The sequence below is a fragment of the Vicia villosa genome, linkage group LG1, assembly GCF_029867415.1.
Source record: "Vicia villosa cultivar HV-30 ecotype Madison, WI linkage group LG1, Vvil1.0, whole genome shotgun sequence".
NCBI classification, from domain to species: Eukaryota; Viridiplantae; Streptophyta; class Magnoliopsida; order Fabales; family Fabaceae; genus Vicia; species Vicia villosa.
In genome coordinates, this window is record NC_081180.1 from 31,557,707 (window position 1) to 31,581,508 (window position 23,802).

A 23,802-nucleotide genomic window follows, 5' to 3' on the forward strand; every position below is an offset into this window, starting at 1 on the left:
TGTGTCATCGTCACATAACCTCATGCTTATGTGTCATTTTCACAACATTCTACCAATTAATAAAACCTCATTTAACAAAATAATAATAATAATAAAAATAGTAATCATGATAATAATAAACATAACAATTATAATTATAACTATAATTAAAATAATTAATCTTAAAATTTTAAATACTTATTTTGAAAATATGTTAATCTTAATATATATAACTCCTATTATCATTGATATTATAAACTTTTAAACTACTTTTTTATTTTATAAATTAGTAATAATAGAAATAATATAATATTCATATATCAATATTAAAAATAATAATAATAATAATAATAATAATAATAATAATAATAATAATAATAATAATAATAAATATTTTATACAATTCCATATTCAGTTTTCAATTATTTTTAATATTTTATACAACTCAATATTTTATATTTTTCTAAAATGTAGCTAAAGTTTTATAACTTATATTATCATTAAATATTATAAAATTTTAAATTACTTTTTATATTTTAAAAATTAATACTAATAATAATAATAATATAATATTCAACTACTATTATTAAAAATAAAATTATGGTTATTATTATATTTTATACCATTCATTCTTTTATACAATTTATAATTTATATCACAATTAACATTCTTTAAGTAAACTAGACATTTGCCCGTGCGATGCACGGTCATATTTTATTGAATTATTATTAATAATTAAGTGTAGCTAAAAATAATTTAAAATATTGTGATATTAAATGTTTTTTTTATAGATTGTGTTTTTTGGAAAGAAAAAAATTAGCAACAATTTAATAATATTTATGAAAAATAAAAATTCTTAATATAATTAAAAAAGATTAAAACAATGAAAGAGTATAAATAGTCAAATTTGCATTATAAAAATAAAAATAGTATTATATAGGCATAGATAAAAAAAATATGTATTAATCTACTTTTTACAATTAGGAAAATAAATATTATCATTATAATTATAAAGTCAAAATTTTATTTTTGGAGATTCTAAAATGAAAAAACAAAAATTATGAGTAAAAAAATATAATTTATTTTTTATTGTTAAATATTATTTTTTAAATAAATTATTTGATTCCTATTTTCATAGGAATATCAATATCTCTCAAAGTATTTGGTTAAATAATTAAATAAATTTTGAATTTCAAATAATTGGTTTAGATATAAATAACATATTTAAAAAATTTGTAAGGAATACAAACATCATAAAAAATGAAATGAATGTGACTATTCTTTCTAAAAAATAAATAAGGTTTGTAATAATTAGAATATTTTTTATTCTTAAAATTTGAGAAATAAAATAGAAAGACAATGATATTTATATATGGATTGTAATGGGGCAAACAACTGTATAGAAGATTTGTAATATTAATACAATTATTAATGAGTAAAATGGTAAATTTGTCAAAGTCTCTAATCTAATATAAGTATCATAACTTACAAATTGACTAAATAAATACAAAATATAATAACTATAAAAAGTTAGATAAAATTATAAATTGTGAAAAATAAACCAACAAACAATTTTATTAGAATTAATAAAAAAGAAGTAAAAAATTCAACAATTTAATAATTTGATAAAATAGAAAAGTTCAATAGAACCTTAATTTCATGTACAAAACCTTCAACCATGCCATATTTATTCTCCTCATCATCAAATAATATTGCAGAACTAATAATCTGTTTCTGTTTGGCGGAGGCAGCTTGGTGGATGGAATCAATGGTTGGTCGTTGTTTGTTTCGGCCGCATCCAGTATGTAGACGCATGATGTCATATAGCGATGCAATTCATGTTCCTCCTGTAGCCCTTATGTTTGCAGGAATTCGTTTTCTTTTTTAGGCAGTCCGGCTGTTCCGGTGAGGAGTTTTAGTAATTTGGCTGTTGTGCGAATCAGGCGGTTATAATCGGGTACTGCATGGTTTGTGATCTGTGCTATTATGTTGTTTAGTGAGCCTGTCTTGAAATTGATTAATTTTTGACAGGTATTACTGGTAGTGAGTATGGAGTTTTTGACATGTAATAGAGTTAGAAGTTCCTGCTTTAGAATTGGAGTCTGTTACTTTAGAACTGGGACCTATTTTTAGCAGGTCTTAGAATTGGAGTCTGTTATTCATAAATTCCTAGCATGTCTTGCGCTACATATTTAATATAATACTTTATTTTCTTATTCTTCATAAAGACATTTGAAATTTTTCCGTTTTCTTTACGTAAGCCAAAGCATGCAGAATTCATGTAGCTGTCATAAGTCACACCACCATAAACTTTTGACTTTCCAAAAATTACATTTGAGAATTTTCTTTTTCTTTAGGTAAGCCAAAGCCTGCAGAATTCATGTTGCTTTCCACTCCCTCCTTTTTATAATGACTGGGGTGGGGTTTAATATAGTTTTTGTACACAGACTAACACTAAGAAATACAATAATATTGTATAAGACATTCTAATTTTATTAAATTAACCCTATTAATATGTTTAAAATAATATACAAAGTAATAAGTAAAGGATATTTTCTATTTTTATTAAATTAAGCCTATTAATATGTTGGAAATAATATAATAAGTAAAGGATATGATTGAAAAGTAGCAATCATTTATATATTGAAAAGTGAAAATAAAAATCATTTTGACAAAGGCAACTACCAAGAATATCAAGGTTTAGAGGTTGAGAGTTGACACTTCACAACATTATTTATCAAGACTCCTAAAATGAAGCAGCTTTGAAATTAGAGGAATTCAAGTTATAGACAACGTTACCCGCGACAACACTCACTTTTCCATGTTGAAAAGCATAGAAAATAAATCCATTTTGCACCTCCCCTTAAAGCTTCCAAACCAAACATTGTTTAGTTTTTCTTGAAGTTTATGAAGGTTTTTCACTTCTAAGAACCTCACAAACCCAAACCTAGAGCCATTCTTGTTATGCTTTGAAGGGATAAAGACTTCATGGACCAAACCATACTTTAAGTTCCATCTTTTTGCGGTTGACATAATTTTTATAAAACAAATAATAGCAGCAAAAGATAAGACATATATGCTATATTGAACAGGTACAGAAAATGTCTTATGAGATGTTGAAACATGTTGTGTTGAAGTCATTCAGCATCTGGAACAATATGTCTTACAAGATGTCAAGTGAGGGAGCATAAGGCATCACGCCTGCTGAGTTGGAAGATTCAATTTGTTTTAACAGATGTAGAATATTTAGAGAATATTGTGCAATCTTATAAGGCGCAGATTTAAAGATCTAAAGAATCAAGAAAAAGATTAAAAATTTAAATAAGATTTTGCGAAGAGAAAGACTTTCTATAATTGGAGACAATTTAGAAAGATTTGATTGAAAACCTTGTTTGTAGCAGAAATTACTGCTTTATTTGTAACAGCAAATTTGCTGTGATTGAATGCCCAAAATTCAGTTGGGTATAGGTTATGTTTAGGCTATAAATATAACTCTTTGTAACCTAGGTCGATAAGGATTGAAGATGTAGAATCCCCGGGTTTGTAAGGGTGAACCTCCCGGGTTGTGGGAAGGTCACCATGTCTGTCTCGAAGCTGTGAAGCAAGAGACATAGTGTAAGCCTCGAAGCCTGTAGGTAAGAGGTGTATTGTTCTTGGAGGAAGCTGTGAAGTAACTCTAAGTTGTTTGTTCTTAATCAAGAGTCTTGACTAGGTATTGTTTTGTAGAGTGTGTCACTCGGTTGTTGTTTAAATAGTTGTTACTGGATTGTAACTGTTAGGTATCACTAGGGAGTGAGTGGAAGTTCTCTTGTCTTTGAAGGGTTTCTGAGATAGAGGTTTCATTGGGTAGTGACTAGGTAAGTCAAAGGTTGTTTATCTATAAAACAGAGTTGTTTACATAAATAAAATAGTACTACTGATAGTGAAATCTTCTTCCTGACTTGGTAGCCCCCAGATTAGGTGTGTTTGTCACCGAACTGGGTCAACAGTTAATTGTGTTCTTTACTTTTCAGTACTGCATAAATCAGCTTATACCTTGCCTGAATTATCAATGTCAGATCATATGTCTTGACATCCTTATGCGACATCTGAATCTGTTATACCAGAATTTCACATATTTTTCAAACTTCCTCCTCAACTAACGAGTGATTTCAATTAGAAAATATGAGAAGTAAAAAGAGATGATATCTTTTGGGTTTACTTTCACAATAATAGCTAAACTACAAAGGAACAGAAAAACAACACACCTGGCAGTTGGGAACAGACGGGAAAACTACAAAGCAACCAAGAAGAAAGCACATAGAAAAGGCCACGCAAAATCGAAGAATGCAAATGGATGTAAAATCTAAATGGTATGACCCCAAGTTAATGCAGTCGTGTATATAAGAAGGAAAAAATGCAAGGAAAAATGGAATACGGATACGGGAGAAATAGAAGGATGATTAGTTTCTTCAAATAAATGCAGGTAATGCTTACAAATACTGTTTGATGTATATCGAGGTGTATAATGAATGCATGTTGTGGTAAGTGAAGTAAATGATTCGAGAGCTAAACCAAATCTTCAATGTTCAGAATGTGAAAGATGATGCATGCTAACCCATGGTTTTAAATTGCGGTCCGCAACCGCAATTGCAGCCGCAACATTGCTGATGCGGTAGCCTCCGCATCCGCATCGGGCCGCAATTGCGGTGTGATTTGTAATCACACGTCCAATAACACTAGAATTCGATTCAAACACCTTAAGCCATGTTTCTTCACATATTTTCATCATAACTCAACATTTGAGAACCCATAAACTCAATTTACATGTGATTTGTAATGTAAAATATTAACATTAAGTGTTTTTAATGGTGTATTTCAAATATTTCCTTATTTAAATTCACGCCGCAACGGCCGCAAAGCGCATCGCAGCAACCGCATTGGCCGCAATCGCAACACCCACAACCGCAACCGCATCCGCGACCGCAACCGCAATTTAAAACCATGTGCTAACCTGTTTGAGATTGAGATGAATATGCATGATTTTGTATAAAAAGGGTGAATGATTATTATGATTATGCAGTTGGTTTGTACATCATTAGGAGCATGAATGTATGTATGAAGATGGATAGTGATTGAAATGAATGCATTGGACCTTAGTTTAAAAAAACAATTAAAAATACATTAAAAAAAATCAAAGAGTTGAGTGATTATGCATCATTTAAGTAAACCAAAATAACAATTCAAATATTTGAGTGACAAGAGCACATTCTAATTGATTGAAAAACATCATTCTCTAACTTGTATTGTAATAAGCACAAAACAAACATGAATAAAAACTCACTTTCAACGAGTCGGAACCAAACTTTCAATGTGATCCTTAGCCCACAACCACTGATTCATATTAGTAATCCTTATTCGCTCTATTGTATCGTCTCTGCAGTCACAGATAAATGCTGGTGCCTTGTGCATATTTGCCAATATCAAAGTATAACCATTCTCAGAAAGGTGTATCGGCAACAATCCCAACCGCTGAATATCAAATAAATTACCGTTGATTGAATAGAAATTCTGATAACTAATTTTAAATAACTGAACCCAAGACTCTTGAACCCCAAAATCTTTCATCTGCCATATAACAAAATGGTTTCTCTCAAAATCACGACAGAAACAAAGAAAATTCATCAAAACCGCAATATTTGCCTGAACTTTCGGTCCCTTGTCAAAACCACGAGGCAACATCATCTGAGTGTACGATTCGGTAGAGAGATCTAGCGAAAGAATTACATAATTTTCAATAACACCCATCAAATAAAAATCATGATTGCAATTGGACAGCCAATTAATAGTACCATTCAAATACACATCTTTGTTGTTACAACCATCAAACCAATAAAGTGGAATCACAGGTAAACATTGAATATCTCTCCATGAATTATCCCCCAAGCTGAAAACTTTCACCACATTTTTTAGATTACCACCCAGCTCTATCTCCACCATGAACCCTACCACCTTATAAGTTTCATTCGAAATATCATAACCAAAAGAGAACTTAAAATCTTGGCGTAGAGAATAAAGATCGGAAAATAGTCTAAAATTTTCTGATTTTGTTCCCGTTGCAGGGTTCCAGAAACAAAGCCATTCATCTTGAGAGAGATATGAACTACTAATCAAGCATATCAATCCATTGCATGAACCAACAACTCGGTCTACACTGACAAAATCGATCAATCGATAGGAAGGATGATTGTGAAGGGAGTTAAAAGGAGGAATGGATTGACTAACGAAATGGGAATCATCATCTTCCCAGCTGTCTAGCCAGATATGTGCGAGATTAGGTTTTCGTGAAGATTTCATGAGATGCATTTGAACAAAGTAAGGATCAGAGATGAGAGTTTGGAAAAACTTGTTGACACACCTCAATTGTATAAGATGTTTCACGGACAGCCAGGACAGTATTTCCGCCATCAGCTCGTCGGGAAGGACAACTGCCGAATATGCTAAATTGGTCTGACGCAGAAGCCGAAGCGGCATAACTTTATTCTATTTGAATTGAACCCTAAGCAGCCACCGGCAAAGTTGTGTTTATATATAAAGTGCTCTCATTTTACTGAGAAAAACGATCCATCATCCATCTATATTGCTACTTATAAGTTAGGGTTAAATATGCTGGGCCTGGGAGGGAGTCGGTATAAATTTTTCCATTCATAACATTTGTCCCTTCCATCAAATTTACTTAACAGTTGCATACGTGGAGATCCAAATGGGTTTTTTCTGTGACATGGATTTTTTTATTTAATTATTTTTGGTATTTATGTGAAGTTCATAACCCTAATTGCACAAACGTTTTCTTCTTTAATTATTTCATTCTTTTCATCATCACTCCAGGTCATCTTCCCATTCTTCTTCTTCTTATTCACTTCCGGTCGTGTTCCATTATTTTTTCACTACAATTCGTTCCACTTGTCTTCAATAAATGTAATCTTCGTCAAGACGAAGCAAACCAATTTCTTATCATTTCACAAGTGTTAGCAAACCATTAAGGGAGAAGGTGTGACTTGTGAGTGTAATGTTTGTATGATATCATACCAGTGCAACAACTGACATAATAAAAGGAGACTTTTCAAGAGGTGTCGATTTTGACAAACAGAAGAGACTTGCAATTTATTTATATGGGATGAAGATATGGCACAAGAAAATGAAGCTTATGGAATTGTAGATGAATATTGGAGCAAAGATGAGAGTAAGATGGAGATCAGGGTCAGCCCAAGGGCCAAGCTACTCAAGCTAGGGCTTTAGGCCTCAAAAGTTTGGGTCTAAAATAGGCCTCAATTTTTTTTCATTTAGTAAAGAAAATATATAATGACGCTTGAATTACATATATTATTGTAGTTGAGTTGGTAAAATATATGCTTCTTTTCCTTTATATCTTGGATTCAACTCTTAGCAACCTCCAAATTAATAAATTAAAATATATTTTAAAAGCCTGACTTTAAAATTTGCTTTAGACCTCGAAACGGGTTGGATCGGCCCTGATGGAGATGCAAGCAGGAGTTGTATGAATCTTTAATGAAGAAGAATAAAAAATTGCTCATGAAGATCAAGACAAACATCATTACTGACTAGTACAAGGACATACATGAAAACCTTCCTACAAAAAGCTTCCCATTACATGAAACATATTTAATATGCATATTCTCAACGAATGTGATGTTCCATCAAGACTCTTCACTCGCTCCTACAACAGTAGGCCTCTGAGTGTATGCAGCAAAACCTCATTCTACAAGCAAAAGCAAGCAGGGTCGGTCCCGATTTTTTAGAGGTCCAGGGCAAACAAATAAATTGACCCCTAACAAAAAACAAATATTTTATTCGCTTCTAAAATGAAGAAGATTCTCGGAGACAAAATAAAAAATATGAAGTCTTGGTTGTTTTGAACAATAAAAAGAATTTCAATGCATATAAGTACCCATCTACATATCATTAAAAAATTTAAAATCGATATATGATTAACTAAATTAAGAATGAGAATCTTTTAATTGTCTTATGTGCTCCAATTTCTAGACAACATCCACCATCTCAAAAAAATGACAGTGGCATATTCTCTTGCTTTAATTGCGGAAAACCAAATCATATGGCTACAAAATATAGAAGCAGGCATAAACCATTTCCTGACCTAATACGCAGGTTTACGTTATTGGTAAGAAATTTATTTCTATAATAAAAAATATTTATTTATAACATATAAATAGTCTCTAAAATTTATACTAAAATAAATTATAAAAGTTACAATAAATAATCATGAAAAATAAAATCTAATTTAAAATTTAATTATAAATTTTAATAGATTATATATAAATTATTTTATAATTAAAATTTGAGAAATACTAATTAGTTAGATTAAAAGAGTTATGGCACTAAGGTATAATTAACTAAATTTGTTTTTTAAAATGATAAGTCCATATTTTTTCTATCTTTTTAAAATGATAACTCCATATTTTATTGCCATGTTTATTTACTGGATGTAGTTAGACTTAGATTGAGAGAGTTGTTTTCCTGTTAAAAATTAATAATTGAAAATTTACTGCATTTTTACAATGCCTTTTAAAAATTCCGGAAACACTGCAATTCAGAACCACTAGCTAATCCACTAGGCTACATGTAACGAGTTCTTGGATTGATTTCGCTAAAAGTTATATATTTTATTCAATCAGTATTATTATTTCTTAACTACACCTCTCAAAATTGAGGCCCCTATTTTTTTTAGGCCCTGGGCTGTAGGCCTGCTTGCCCTGGCCCAGGGCCGGCCCTGCAAGTAAGAGACAAGGGTAGGGATGTCAATGGGGCGGAGCGGGGCCGGGGGATACATTCCCATCATAATCCCCGCCATCAAATCTATTCCCCATCCCCGCTTCGGGTCCCCGCTAAGAGGGGATTTTGTCCCCCATCCCCATCCCCGCAGATCCCCGCGGATTCCACGGATCTCCATGCGGAGATCCATAGACATGATTATTATTTTTTTAAACCAAATTAACAGTAAAAACTTCAAAAAGTAACCACAAGAAATTTATAAATTATTCCTTTACGATAAATATATTGTTTTAACAATATTTAATCTATAATATTGAGTGTCATCTCATGACCACCAAAATTTCAAACTTAAAATAAACTTGAAATAATCATTTAGATCTCACTCTTTTACTAACAATGCATATATATTTTAAATTTGTGTATAAGATTAATTATATGAAATGACAAATAGACTTACATAATAATTTATATATATAACAAATTAAGGACATTTGGCTATTTTATGCGGGGCGGGGACTCCACGGGGCGGGGGATATTTACGCCACCCCCGTCCCCGAAGTCCTTCGGGAGACTTTGTTCCCCATCCCCGTCCCCGCGGGAAAAAATTCCCCGTCTTTGGGGCCCCAAATGGGGAATCCCTACGGGATCCCCGCTAACGGAGGTAAGTTGACATCCCTAGACAAGGGCTTTGGGGCTACTGTTTTGGAGCCGTTAGCAAGGCCCGTAGAAAAGGCCCAAGAGTGACACTAAGCAAAGAGTGCATGGAGTAGATGGTCCCTCCTTCCACCATGGGTAGATTATTCTACCCTTTAGACGTGTCGATCATCGTCTGATTAAATCTAACGGTCACCTGTAAAATGTGTCTCTTATCATAGAGAAGGTTTTAATCGTTCACATCATATAAGGAAGAAAGCACATAATTTTCGATATTCAAATTCATTTTCACTCTCATATTATTTTTTATTCTCTCACTAACTTGGACGTTACAGTGCTAACCCACCGCATCGCAAACTTGCTATGCCAATTTAAAATCTCATCTCACTATCACAAATCATTTTTTATACCTAAAGAGAACAACACGTGATTACTCGGGTTTCCACATAAAAGAATATTATATTTGTATATGAGGTTGAGAATAGATAATAATGGAAGTAATTTAAACATTTCATCGGATTGACAATATTCCTTACTAAAAATAAATTAAAATTGAAGACGGATAAAAGTTCATGTCTAAAATATGTATTTTATTTTAAAGAGATTCAAAACTGACTAAATTTTAAAATAAATAATAAATGAAATTTGAATTATTTATAAAAATTATAAATATGTTTCACTAATTAATCATATGAAAGAGGGACTTAAATTGAAATGTTTTATTTGTATACATTAATAAATGACATCAGTAATTAATTTATTTATTTTTCACATATACATGACTAATTGCAATAGAAGTGCAAGATATATACTACTCCCGCGCGCTAATGGGTAGTTGATTTGATATAAAACAACTAGTAATCGTTAAACTTCATCCTAACATCAGCACACAACACAACTTCCACATTCTTGACTCCAAGCAAGATTCTTCTCCAATTTCCATATTCTTGATACCAAGCAAGATTCTTCTGCAATGGCCGATTTGGAAACTGTGATGAAATCGTCCCACTCACCTCCATGCAAATATTTTGCAGTTTATAGTAACCCCAAAGCCATGGAACAATTTGGCTTACTGTGTCTTCAATATCAGCATCGTTGTAAGTGAAATTAATCTGCTTATTATCACATATAAACATATGTAATTAACATTTAACATGCATTTGATTTTATGTTGCAGATACGCCTTGCGTTGGGCTTCGTGAAGCTAAGAAAATGTTGAAGGATGAATGGCACAAAATTGATGCGATAGTGATTGATATTCATCTGGCAGAACAGAATGGATTGGAGTTTTTTCGATTTCTTAAAGAGAAATCTTATGATCATATTCAAGTTTATGGTAAATATTTGTATAGTAATAATTTTTCTTTTAATTGGATTTTGAAATTCTTTATTTTAATTAGGTTCTTAATTGTAATTGATGTAGTGACATATGATGAAAAAGAAATGGATTCTATGACTGAAGCAAGATTGGTGAGTCTTGAAAAACACATTCAAGAGACTAATAGTCAAACTATTACGATTACCACATGGAGTATCACCAGTACGGACGCCACCACTTCTTCTTCTTCACAGCCTAATGAAGTTGGTGGTGGTTTGAGGTTCTCTGATTCAACGCCGCCACTTAGTTTAGCAGCTTTTAAGGATCCTCAATATAAAAGTACTGCTTCAAGTGAACTTGCACTTGCATTATCAGAAACTGTTTCAACAGAACTCACACTCGGGACTGGAAGTGAATATATTGCTGAAGAACATTCCAATAGTTGTGGCAATAAGAGACAGAGAACTCGGTGATAACAAGTGCATAAGGTAAAATTCAAATTCTTTTTAATTAACATTCATTTCAATATAATATTTAAGTTTAAGTTTTTGAGATCATAAATATTTAACTTTTTGTATAATATTTTTGTTGTTGCAGGTTATATATGGAAATTTGCTGAGAAATCCTATCTTGAATGCACGCACGTACAGCTCAAAAGTTTTCCAAAATATTATTTTTATGTAGGTCAATTATCTTGATGTATGTCATTTACATACACATTTTGTAGGATAAATTCCAAATTCCAAATGTAACTGTGAATGTTTATCAAAATTAGTCCATTAGGATTCATGAACTTTATGCCTGGCTAGGATTTCTAATACTGATCTATTCAAACATTTTGGTGGATAGGCTATTGTGTTACATATTTTGTGGTTAAGCTATTTTCATAGAGATTCTTGCTAATAGGTATTAAGATAAGCTATTCAAAGTACTGCCTATCTTCTAAGATTGGCACATCATAATTCAAGGAGAAAGCAGTAATATCTATCAACTTTCAAGTTTTTTTGCCGTCGTATGAAACATTGAGTAAAACATTGGAAATTGCGATCGGACTTATCTATTATTTTCTGCTTTTTTCTTCAAATATCCAATATTTCCGGTGTTCTATGGATATGGATCTCCTGCGTTTTTTCTAAAGCCATCTCTCATATGCAATGCTTGATCATTGGATTTAAATTTAATGACTTATATTCTTTTTACCTTTTCCTCTCTCTTGTCATTAGATAAATCTAAAGATTTAGATTAAAGCACAATGAGCAGAAGGAGACATAGAGCTGCAGAGGATCCAAATGCGTGTTCTATATAATTGTATCTGCCACTCAAGAGAATGTATATTTGGGTGACTTTACTATTTGATAACTCAAATAACTTTAGCTACTTTGTTTTTATTTCTTTCTAAACAAAAGATTATCTCTCTATTAAAATTAATTACAGTTCCTCAATTTTTCTGATTTACAAAATTGGTTCCCATATTTAAAATTTAAACAGTTTTAGTTCTCCTCTTATACTTTTAAACTTAAAATTAACGATATTTTATTTTTTAAACAATAAATTACTTGTAAAACATGACAAATCATCATAAATCCTTAATTTTTGCCTAGATTGCCCTTTCAGGTTTTCAATCTACCAGGATGAATTTTTTTTGTTTATTGTCTCTAATTTTTGCCTGGACCGCCCTTTCGGGTTTTCAGTCCACCGAGACGCTCATTTTTGCCTAAGTCGCCCTTTGTGGGTTTTCGACTTACCGAGCCCCCTTTTTTTTAGACAAAGTATTTCTTGACTGCATCAGCATTCACAGGATGCGGAAGTTCATCACCATCCATGGTTGCAAGAGTCATGGCGCCGCCTGAAAATGTTCTTTTGACAACATACGGGCCTTCGTAATTAGGAGACCATTTGCCCCTAGAATCTGGTTGAAAAGACAAGATCTTTTTAAGCACGAGGTCGCCTTCTTGAAATTCACGAGGTCGAACCTTTTTGTTGAAGGCTTGTTTCATCCTTGCTTGGTATAACTGTCCATGGCATAGAGCAGTCATACGTTTCTCTTCGATTAAGTTCAACTGATCGTATCTGCTTTGACACCATTCAGCCTCTGATAACTTAGTCTCCATGAGGACTCTCATTGATGGGATTTCAACTTCTACGGGGACCACAACTTCCATGCCGTATACTAGAGAAAAGGGAGTTACCCCTGTTGAAGTACGCACTGAAGTACGGTACCCATGCAAAGCAAATGGCAGCATTTCATGCCAGTCTTTGTAAGTGACGACCATTTTCAGGACGATCTTCTTAATGTTCTTGTTAGCAGCTTCAACGACGCCATTCATTTTTGGTCTGTAAGGAGAAGAGTTATGATGCTCAATCTTGAATTCCTCACACAATTCTTTCATCATCTTGTTGTTCAAGTTTGAACCATTGTCAGTAATGATCTTGCTGGGAACACCATATCGGCAAATGATGTTATTCTTGATAAACCTCACAACCACTTGTCTTGTAAAATTGGCGTAAGATGCTGCTTCGACCCATTTGGTGAAGTAATCAATAGCTACTAAGATGAAACGATGACCGTTTGAAGCTTTCGGCTCGATCATTCCAATCATGTCGATCCCCCACATGGAGAAAGGCCACGGAGATGATAGAACATTGAGTAGAGTCGGTGGCACATGGATCTTATCTGCGTAGATCTGGCACTTGTGACATCTTTTCACGTGTTTATAACAGTCATATTCCATTGTCAACCAATAGTATCCTGCTCTTAAGATCTTCTTGGACATTGCATGCCCATTTGAATGAGTTCCAAAGGACCCTTCATGCACTTCATGCATTAACATGTCTGCTTCGTGTCTATCCACGCATCTGAGCAAAACCATGTCGAAGTTTCTTTTATATAACACATCTTCGTTCAGGAAGAAATTGCCAAAAAGCCTCCTTAGAGTTTTCTTATCTTTGTTTGATGCCCCAAGCGGGTACTCTTGAGTTTGAAGGAAGCGTTTGAGGTCGTGGAACCACGGTTTATCATCGATGACTGCTTCGGTTGCAAACACATAGGCGGGCCTTTCAAGGCGCATAATTCTGACTTTAGGCATATCGTTCAAATGACTGACTTTGAACATGGAAGATAGAGTAGCCAAGGCGTCTGCCATTCGATTCTGATCTCGAGGTATATGATGCAATTCCACCTTGTTGAAGAAATTCAACAGACGTCTTGCATAATCTCTGTAAGGAATCAAGCCAGGGTGGTAAGTTTCCCATTTGTCTTTGATTTGGTTGATCACGAGGGCTGAATCTCCATATATGTCGAGGATCTTGATCCTTAAGTCAATGGCTTCTTCGAGACCCATGATACAAGCTTCATATTCTGCGATATTGTTGGTGCAATAAAATAGTAATCTGGCGGAGAACGAGATATGAGTACCCTTGGGAGTGATGATGACTGCCCCAATTCCATTTCCAAAAGCGTTTACTGCTCCATCGAAAATTAGGCCCCATCTTGATCCAGGATCAGGACCTTCTTCAGGTAACGGTTCGTCATAATCTTTCATCTTCAAGTACATGACATCTTCATCAGGAAAGTCAAACTTGAGAGATTGATATTCATTAATTGGTTGATGCGCCAAGTGATTGGCGAGAATGCTTCCTTTGACCGCTTTTTGGGCACGGTACTCGATGTCATACTCAGATAACAGCATTTGCCATCGGGCAATCCTTCCAGTTAAGGCAGGCTTTTCAAAGACATACTTGATCGGATCCATTTTGGAGATTAGCCAAGTAGTATTGTTGATCATGTACTGGCGGAGACGTTTTGAAGCCCAAGCCAAAGCACAACACGTTTTTTCGAGCATGGAGTAACGAGACTCACAGTCTGTGAATTTCTTACTCAAGTAATAGATGGCATGCTCCTTCTTACCGGTTTCATCTTGATGTCCAAGCATACAACCCATGGATTCTTCCAACACGGTAAGGTACATGATTAATGGTCTTCCTTCAACTAGAGGAATCAATATTGGTGGTTCTGACAGGTACTCTTTGATACTGTCGAACGCTTTCCGGCAATCTTCAGTCCATACAACCCCTTGATCTTTACGGAGAAGCTTGAAAATTGGCCCACAAGTAGCAGTCATTTGAGAGATAAATCTGGAGATATAGTTCAATCGTCCGAGAAATCCTCTTACTTGCTTTTCAGTTTTTGGTGCAGGCATCTCTTGAATAGCTCTGACTTTGTCGGGATCTACTTCAATACCTCTTTAGCTGACAATGAAACCCAAGAGTTTTTCGGATCTAACCCCAAAAGTACATTTGTTAGGATTCAAGCGAAGCTGATATTTCCTTAGTCGTTGAAACAACTTCAAAAGGTATTCCATATGTTCTTCCTCTGTGCTGGACTTGGCTATCATGTCGTCCACATAACTTCAATTTCTTTATGCATCATGTCATGAAAGAGAGTAGTCATCGCTCTTTGGTAAGTTGCGCCTGCATTCTTTAATCCAAACGACATCACTTTGTAGCAAAATGTACCCCATAGGGTGATGAAAGATGTCTTCTCCATGTCTTCAGGAGCCATCTTAATCTGATTATAACCGGAGAACCCGTCCATGAAGGAAAAGACGTTGAACTTAGCGGTGTTATCAACCAGCATGTCGATATATGGTAATGGAAAGTCATCTTTTGGACTGGCCTTGTTCAAGTCACGGTAGTCAACACACATTCTAACTTTGCCATCTTTCTTCGGAACTGGCACTATGTTGGCCAACCATTGAGGATATTCTGAGGTGACAAGAAAACCTGCGTCGAGCTATTTTTGAACTTCCACTTTGATCTTGTTAGCCATATCAGGGTGAGTCCTTCGCAATTTCTGCTTAACTGGCGGACATTCAAGCTTCAATGGCAAGAAATACTGAACAATATTGGTATCCAACCCAGGCATGTCTTGGTAGGACCAGGCAAACATGTAAACATATTCTTTGAGAAGGTCTGTCAACTTACTCTTGATATTAGCATCAAGCAGCGATCCAATGGTCACTTCTTTTTTGTCTTCTTCAGAACCCAAGTTGATCTTTTCTAAAGGCTCTTTGTGAGGCAGAATGGCTCTTTCCTCGTGCTTAAGTAATCGAGAGATCTCGTCCAGAATCTCCTCTTCTTCCTCTTCTTCGGCTTCGAACACAGGAAACTCAAAGTTGGGAGAGGGCATATGGTTATTGCATTCAATGGGTTTATCAATAGTAAATCTGCACATATGATTTATATTTATTTCAGAAAATTTATGAATGCAGGAGTGTATGCAGATTATTGAAAAAGTTTTTTTTATGGGTTTTTTTAGGATTACCATTTCCAGAAAAAAGCAAAAATAAAACATATAATGTAGGGAATTCAAAATGACACTTTATTTATGATTCATTTTTTAAACAAAGCCCTAAACACAAACTCATTTGTCTTGGGCAGGACAAAGAGGGAAACTTTTAAAACAAAGCCCTATACGCAAAGTTATTTGGGCGGAACATTTAAAAGCAAAGCCCTATAAAACATCTCTCTGCTTTGGGCCCGGCAGGAGGTCAAAATAACAGCGAGGTGATTACTTTGAGCGGCGAACAACATTCGGAACGTCGACAGCTTTCCAGTAGCAACGAACTCCTCTTTGTATTATGTATTCAGGAAAATCCTTCTCAGAATTATCTTCAGTATTGACATTGACCGCTGGTCGAGAAGGATTTGAAGGTCCCGATTTATCACCCTTGTTCTTTGTAGAGTTGAAACGGTCTTTTTCTACTTCTTGAAGAGCATAAGACGAGTGTGGACCTCCGTTTTTTAATCCGGTCCATACCTCTGTTCTGGAGAGATACGTGAACTGACTCTTTTTTATCGCTTAATGCTTTCGCATTTTTGAAAATTCACAGAGTCGCCACCGACCTTTTATTTTATCCAATTAAGGAAAGGTTTATAAAAGAAACAGAAAAAAGACCTTTAAGAAATTCTGGGTAAGGGGGTAGGTTATACAAAGGGAAGGTGTTAGCACCCTTTGTATCCATGGTTATCCATGGGCTCTTAAGTTTGCTTAGCTCACTTGTTTTTCGATCACTTTTCAATTGCTTTAGAATGCTCATATGTGGTTTCAAATACTTTTGTAAATTGAATTTTGTAATGATCCGTGTGTGGATGTATACAAAATGCTTGTTTATCTTTCGAAAGATGTTTTGAAAAGAACGTTAACTTTGTAATAATCCGTGTTTGGATGTATACAAAGTATTGTCTTTTTTGAAAAGTTTTGAAAAAACAACAGTGTATGAGAATTTTGTTTGTTTTGATTTGAGCAAGCAAACTAGGAGGTCTACCCTGAGTTGTAAGGTCTTTATCCTATTTCCTTTAAAAATCTATCCTTTCACCGGATATAAACGCAAGGTTCGATTTTGTACTCAAAATAGTAGAATTTTGACTTTTGACTTTGAAAAGGATGAGAAGGGATTACCTTAAGAGGTGCAAGTGTGATTGTGATTGGATTCAGATATTTTATCTTTGAAGTTAGTGATCTAACGGTTCAATTTTATCTTTGACATACACGCAGTTTATATTTGCTGGAAATTAAAATGCGGAAATGTAAAGTGCGGAAAGTAAATCTATGCTATTACATCGATTGTGCAGGAAATGTAAACTAGCCTATTTACATGAATTTGACATCCTATACATTTATCTAGGAATTTAAATTGCAAGAAAAATAAAAGGCATGTTTTTGGATTTTTTATGATTGATTTTAATTATAATTAATGCATGATTAATTAAATTAAAATGAAGAAAAAAGATGAAAATAGATTTAAACCTAGAAATTAAGTTTAAAATATGTACAAAATATTTGTCAATTAATTTTAAAACAAAACTAATTTTTTTGGAATTTTTGAAATTTGATTTGAAATTGATTTAAGCTAATTAAAACATAATTATACAAATAATTATACAGATAATTAAAACTTAAAGATAAAATTATTCAAAATATGTACAAAATTAGTTTATAATGTATAAACAATATTTAACATAAAGAACAATTTTTTTTATGATTTTTTGATTGGTTAGAATAATTAAAAAGCAAATATACAAACATATACTAATTAATTATGCAAAATATTGGAATTATGAAGAAAAATAAAATATTTTTATTTCAGAAAATAATATATTATTTTAGAAGTCTAAAAATATTTTTTGTATATTTTTTGGATTTTTAAAACTATTTTTAATTAATTTTGTATAGAAATTAAAATAGAAATAAAATTCAAAAGGATACGATCAGGTGTGGTGGATAAGTGTGGTCTATGGTGTGGTTGCATGATCTGGTGCGTTTGATGGAGTGACTGGATTGATCGTGTGGTCACTGAAACGAGGCACATGGCAAAAGCGTGGACAGCATAGCACAGGATCCAAAGAATTTGAAAAAAGCTGGCGCGCGCGTTCTGACCAACCAGAGCTTGCCACGCTTCATCTTCTTCATTTGAAATTTCTGCAACCGTAGGTAAAGCCTTTACCCACGGTTTTTTCCGTCACTAAAGCTCCTGCAAATTGAAAATCACAAGATATGCAATATAAATACCATATGAGACCATGGATCGATTGTAAATGATCCACTGAACACAACCATGGCCTTATTTTCTTTTGATTTTGCCTTAAAAGAAAAACCCCGTTTCGAGGTCATAAAACCCTAAAATGGCACATGTCTCAATCGTCCATGAAAACCTAATTCCAGCTCCAGAAACGACCAGAGCATCAAACCAAACACAAATATGCAATTACATCTTGTTATACATGCATGTATGATTATATTTTGGTGGGTTTCGATTTGAACAAACCGTGGGTTCTAGGCGTGTGTTCTTGAGGTTTCAATGCTTGCAATTGATCTGGACAGGTTCAGTGAAGTTCAAGGAACGTGTTTGAATATTTAGTTTATGTTAAAACAAGCTGGAATTTAAAATTCGAATTTTAAATTTCCTTCAAAATTTCAACTTGATACAAGTGTGTTTACAAGCATAGAATGGTTCTTAATTCGTGTCCCCTTGTTACTGAAGCTCTATAGCTCTTATATAGACATTGTAGTGCTTAAAAACTAAGCTAAAAGCATTAAGTGCTTTTGTTGAATTCTTGACTTTTTCAACACTTATGGCTTTGCATTCAAGCTACCATGGCTTGACTTTCAACTCTCCTTCTGCTGTACTTTGGCTTGGGGCAGAGTTTAATTGATTCCCTTGATGAGTCATGCTTAGAAATTAAGCTACTCTTTATCCATTCATTTTCCTTTTAATTTAATCTTAAAATAAGATAAAATTATGCCAAAAATGGATAAAAAAGGTGTGGGCCTTGTCTTGGTCGTGGGAGGCCCATAATAACATGGCAAAGATGTTTGAACCATGAAAACTTGGCCCCATTTGGAAAAAATACATTTTTGAGCAATGTTGATTTCATGCATTTTCCCAAAATTTAGCCAACTTCAACAAGGTGTAAATCCCTCATTTTTTGTCATATGAAGGAGATCTTGCACTTTTTGGAAACTTCAAAGAGTCCTCTAACCAATTTCTTTGGTCTCATGTCAAAATGATTTTTGATGCTCCTTGTGTGTCCTTTTGAAAAAAGTGTCTTTTTGTTGACTTTGAAAATGACCTGTAATGTCTTTGGTCATATTTTTCAAATGGTGAATGCAATGACCATGGGATCAATGGAATTTTAAAGATAATTGAATTTCCTTCAAAATGAGCTTTGGTTTGAATTTTTTGGATGAAGGATGAGAGAGTTATGATCAGTCAAAGTTGAGTTGACTATTCAGGCAAAAACCCTAATTTTGAATCTTAGGGTTTTGTTGATTTTTGATCTTTCCTTGATGAATTATGATCATCCAATGATCAAATGATGAATCCTTTGACAAAATATGGATTTTGACAAAAAATTTCATTTTTGACTGTCTGTTGACTTTTTTGGTCAAACGGGTCGTCTGTTGACTGTTTGAGCTGCTGACGGTGCGTCTGAGTGAATTGAAGTTTGAAAATTTGTATGATGGTACTTTGAGATATATGGATGTGTATGAAATCCATTTGAGCTCTCAAAAACTTGTTTCTCCTGTAAAAACAAGAAAACCCTAGTCAGGGACTGTTTATGTAGGAGACAGTTCAGCGTACCTGATTTTTGTGCAGTGTTGAGTCTCTGCTAATCGCGTGATATTCAGAAGACTTCTAGAACAAAAATCTTGGAATTTTGAATTGTGAAAGATTGATTTGATTGATGGTACAAAACACTGAGAATTGTACTGCCAGCAGTTTGGCCGTCGACTGACTGTCCAGGTATTGATGTAGCAGTTAGAGTGAAAAATCAACAGTCAAAGTTAATTTTCTTTTTTGTTGTTTTTGTTTTATGTTTTATGTGAAAAATGAAAGTTTATTTACTTGACTTGTTAGAAAAACACAGACATAATAAATAACTAATATTTACTGTATGCGGGCAAAATTACCGATAATAACCCTGAAAATCATTTAATGCACAGAAAAATGAATATTTGACTGGCAGAAAACACATAAAATATTATCTGAGTAATTAAGCAATATTATGACAAATAGTACAACATTTAATACTGACAGTACAAATATTACATACTATATTGAACAGTACGACGAATAAACGGTACATTTGAGAAATAAGAAATACGGCAAATTTTAAGAATGACGATTGATAACCCATGCTACAAATAGTAACATGTAGATGATTGGGAGCATAAGAATCCCAGGTCCACAGTGTTCCGGGCTATGCAGACAGAAGAAAGACATGATCACCGTAGCAATGGTGATGACCATAAGAAAACACGTTTCCCACCGCTTCGCCATTTTGTCGGGGAAGAAGAAAGGATGGATTATGAAGTGGAAATTTGAGAGATGAATTAGAATTTGATGTGAGATTTTATGGAAGAAAATGGGAGGTATTTATAGAATGGAAAGAAGGATAGAGACGTTGGGGAATGATGTGATTCCGTACAAAAGGAAAATTTGAGTGGAAATAAGATTTGAAAGAAAGTGGAGATAGTGTTGGGAAAAAGAGAGATTTGATTTTTGAAAAAGAGATTTGAAAAGATTTTTGAAAATAATGGAATATAGTACAAAAATTAGTGGGAAACAAAAGATAATAATAATCTACTTGTTACCAGTACAGTCTGAGTTTCCTGATTCTGCGCCTGCAAAAAGATTTAACTCTGTACCAATTGTGTCAGTACTATTTATCTGTAAATAAATAAATAGCATGTGTGAAGTAATAAACAGTATTTGGCGTTTGCGTAAGAATAAATTCAACTGCAAGCCAAATTACTGTATAAGAAAAATTCTAAAAACTAAGTATTTCATATGTCAGGATATTTGTTGAAATAAAAATCCATGATTATATGAGACTCTTAATTTTCAGATTGGAGTTTTCTTAAAAAATGATGCGGGCAAATTTTGGGGTATAACAGTTGCCCCTATTCAATCTTCTTAAACCTGAAGAGATTGTCTGAAATCTGAAGGTAGAAGATGATTGAATATTTAGATGCCTTGAAAATTTGAACTTACCTTGATCAGAAGAGATGTTGGAAGTTGCATTTGAATGTCGTCTGCGAAATGTTGTTGGCAGATTGAAACATTACTTGAGATGGGCTTTCAGATGCCACCTGGTAAATGTGTTGATGGTTTGTTCATCAAAATGAATCCATTGATTATATCTTGATGAAGGATTTGAAAGTCTTTGTGTTGACTGTTTCGGAACCGTCCAAGGTTACCGCTTTAAGTCTTGGAAGATAATCGTTACGGAACTTGTCCAAAGTTTTTCCGATTTAGATTTTGGAAGTTGATCATTGTGGAACCGTTTGAGGTATCGCTTTAGATCTGCAATGTTAGATCGTTCTGGAACTGTCTGAGGTATCGCTTTAGATCTGTGATGCTAGATCGTTCTGGAACCGTCTGAGGTATCGACTTTGATCTGTGATGCTAGATCGTTCTGGAACCGTCTGAGGTATCGACTTTGATCTGTGATGCTAGATCGTTTTGGATCCGTCTGAGGTATCGCTTTAGATCTGTGATGCTAGATCGTTTTGGAACCGTCTGAGGTATCGCTTTAGATATGTGATGTCTGTTTTTGAGTTGGTAAGTGATCAGAATGAATCTTCGGCTTGATTATATCTGAGAGAACCGTTCATGGAATTCAGGTGAACACTGCATGTGATTGAGAACATCTTTGTTGAAGATATCCGTCTACCTGAAAAATCAAGTTAATGATATGCAATGTTTATGATGCATGTAAATGTGAGATATTCCCGGAGAAATATGCATGGGATGTTGTGTATGAATATGCGCATGATGCATGATGTATGAATATGATGTATGAATGTATGAATGTATGAATGTGATGTCAAGCTTCTATTTGGGAAAATAAATTTCCGCCAGTCATCTGGATATGACTATATTGGGATCGTTGAAGATCTTTTGTCTTGTCTGAGTACCCTTGGCTGGGGAAATTCTTTGAGAACCCTGGTATCCTGTTGAAGGATCTTTGAATATCTCTTGAGAATGAAAGGTAGCTGGAAGTTCTGATGCCCTTTCAAATGGGAATGAGGAAGATGCATAATCCTCCGATGCACTATCTGACCAAGTCCGGGTGCGGGGATCACACCTTCTGAAGATAGTAATCTGGAACAACCCTGCTGGGGGATAAGACTTCTTTTGAAGAGAAAATCTTTTTGAGGAATTTGCTGAGAAATGCGTTTCTCTTGGTGGTTTTCTTCTGATGGGATGGTGTCCAGATAATTGAGACATTTCCTGAATGCTATTCCTGTTTTTCCTGGTAAACATCAGTCATATTCAAATGCACATGCTCATTCAAAATTATCATTGGGACGCTTACGTATTTAAACAGAAAAAGTGAAAATGGTGATTTTTTAGCCTAAGCTGTATTGATTTTTGAAAAAGAGCCATGATAGGCTGGTTAGCACAGGGAGACAACAATCCTAGAAGTAGGAAACTGTCAGAAAGTTTTGGAAAATATTTATAAAGATAAATAGCTATGTGAAAACGATCCAGTCAAGTTTCAACTCTGCTATTGCCAATCTGTCTTCGAGCATCTCATCCCTCACTTGTTGGAAGAAAGTGATTGGACTGATCGGTGTCTTTGAGGTGTTGAATCTTGATGGTGAGTAGGCAGCTGAACGGAACACAGTTGTATGCTTCATTCCCTAACTTTTGCCTAGGCTGCCCTTTCAGGTTTTCAGCCTACCGGGATAGTATTTGTTTAGTCTCTAACTTTTGCCTGGACCGCCCTTTCGGGTTTTCAATCCACCGAGACGCTCATTTTTTTGCCTAAGTTGCCCTTTCAGGTTTTCAACTTAGCGAGCTGTTTTTTTTTCTTTTTAAGAGAAGTATTTTTTGACTATGTCAGCATTCACAGGATGTGGGAAATCCTCACCATCCATGGTGGTAAGCAACATGGCGCCACCGGAGAATATTTTCTTGATTATGAATGGTCCCTCGTAGGTGGGAGTCCATTTGCCTCTGGGATCACCTTGTGGTAAGATGATGCGTTTGACAACCAAGCCACCAGTTTGGTATGCTTGACTTTTGACTTTTTTGTTGAAGGCTTTGATCATACGCTTTTGGTATAGCTGACCATGACAAATAGCTGCGAGCCTTTTCTCATCAATCAAGTTTATCTGGTCCAACCGTGTTTGAATCCAATCGTCTTCGTCTAGATTGGCTTCTTTCATAATCCTTAGGGAAGGAATCTGAATTTCAATTGGAAGAACTGCCTCCATACCATAGACTAAGGAGAATGGAGTTGCCCCTGTTGAAGTATGCGCAGATGTGCGATAACCATGAAGAGCACAAGGCAACATCTCATGCCAGTCTTTGTAGGTTACTTTCATTTTTTGTATGATTTTCTTGATGTTCTTGTTGGCAGCTTCCACCACGCCGTTCATCTTTGGTCGATATGGAGAAGAATTATGATGTTTGATCTTGAACTGTGTGCAAAGTTCAGTAATCATTCTGTTGTTTAGATTTGTGCCATTGTCCGTGATAATCCGTTCA

At 34.4% G+C, this 23,802-nt stretch overlaps 1 protein-coding gene across 1 annotated transcript; it reads right to left on the reverse strand.

Annotated features, from left to right (window-relative positions):
• Positions 1-5,074: 5,074 nt before the first annotated feature.
• On the reverse strand, positions 5,075-6,570 carry LOC131603855 (F-box/kelch-repeat protein At3g23880-like). Its single transcript, XM_058876296.1, has one exon. The coding sequence runs from the start codon at positions 6,490-6,492 to the stop codon at positions 5,305-5,307; it is 1,188 nt and encodes a 395-aa protein (XP_058732279.1). The 5' UTR covers positions 6,493-6,570; the 3' UTR covers positions 5,075-5,304.
• Positions 6,571-23,802: the final 17,232 nt, after the last annotated feature.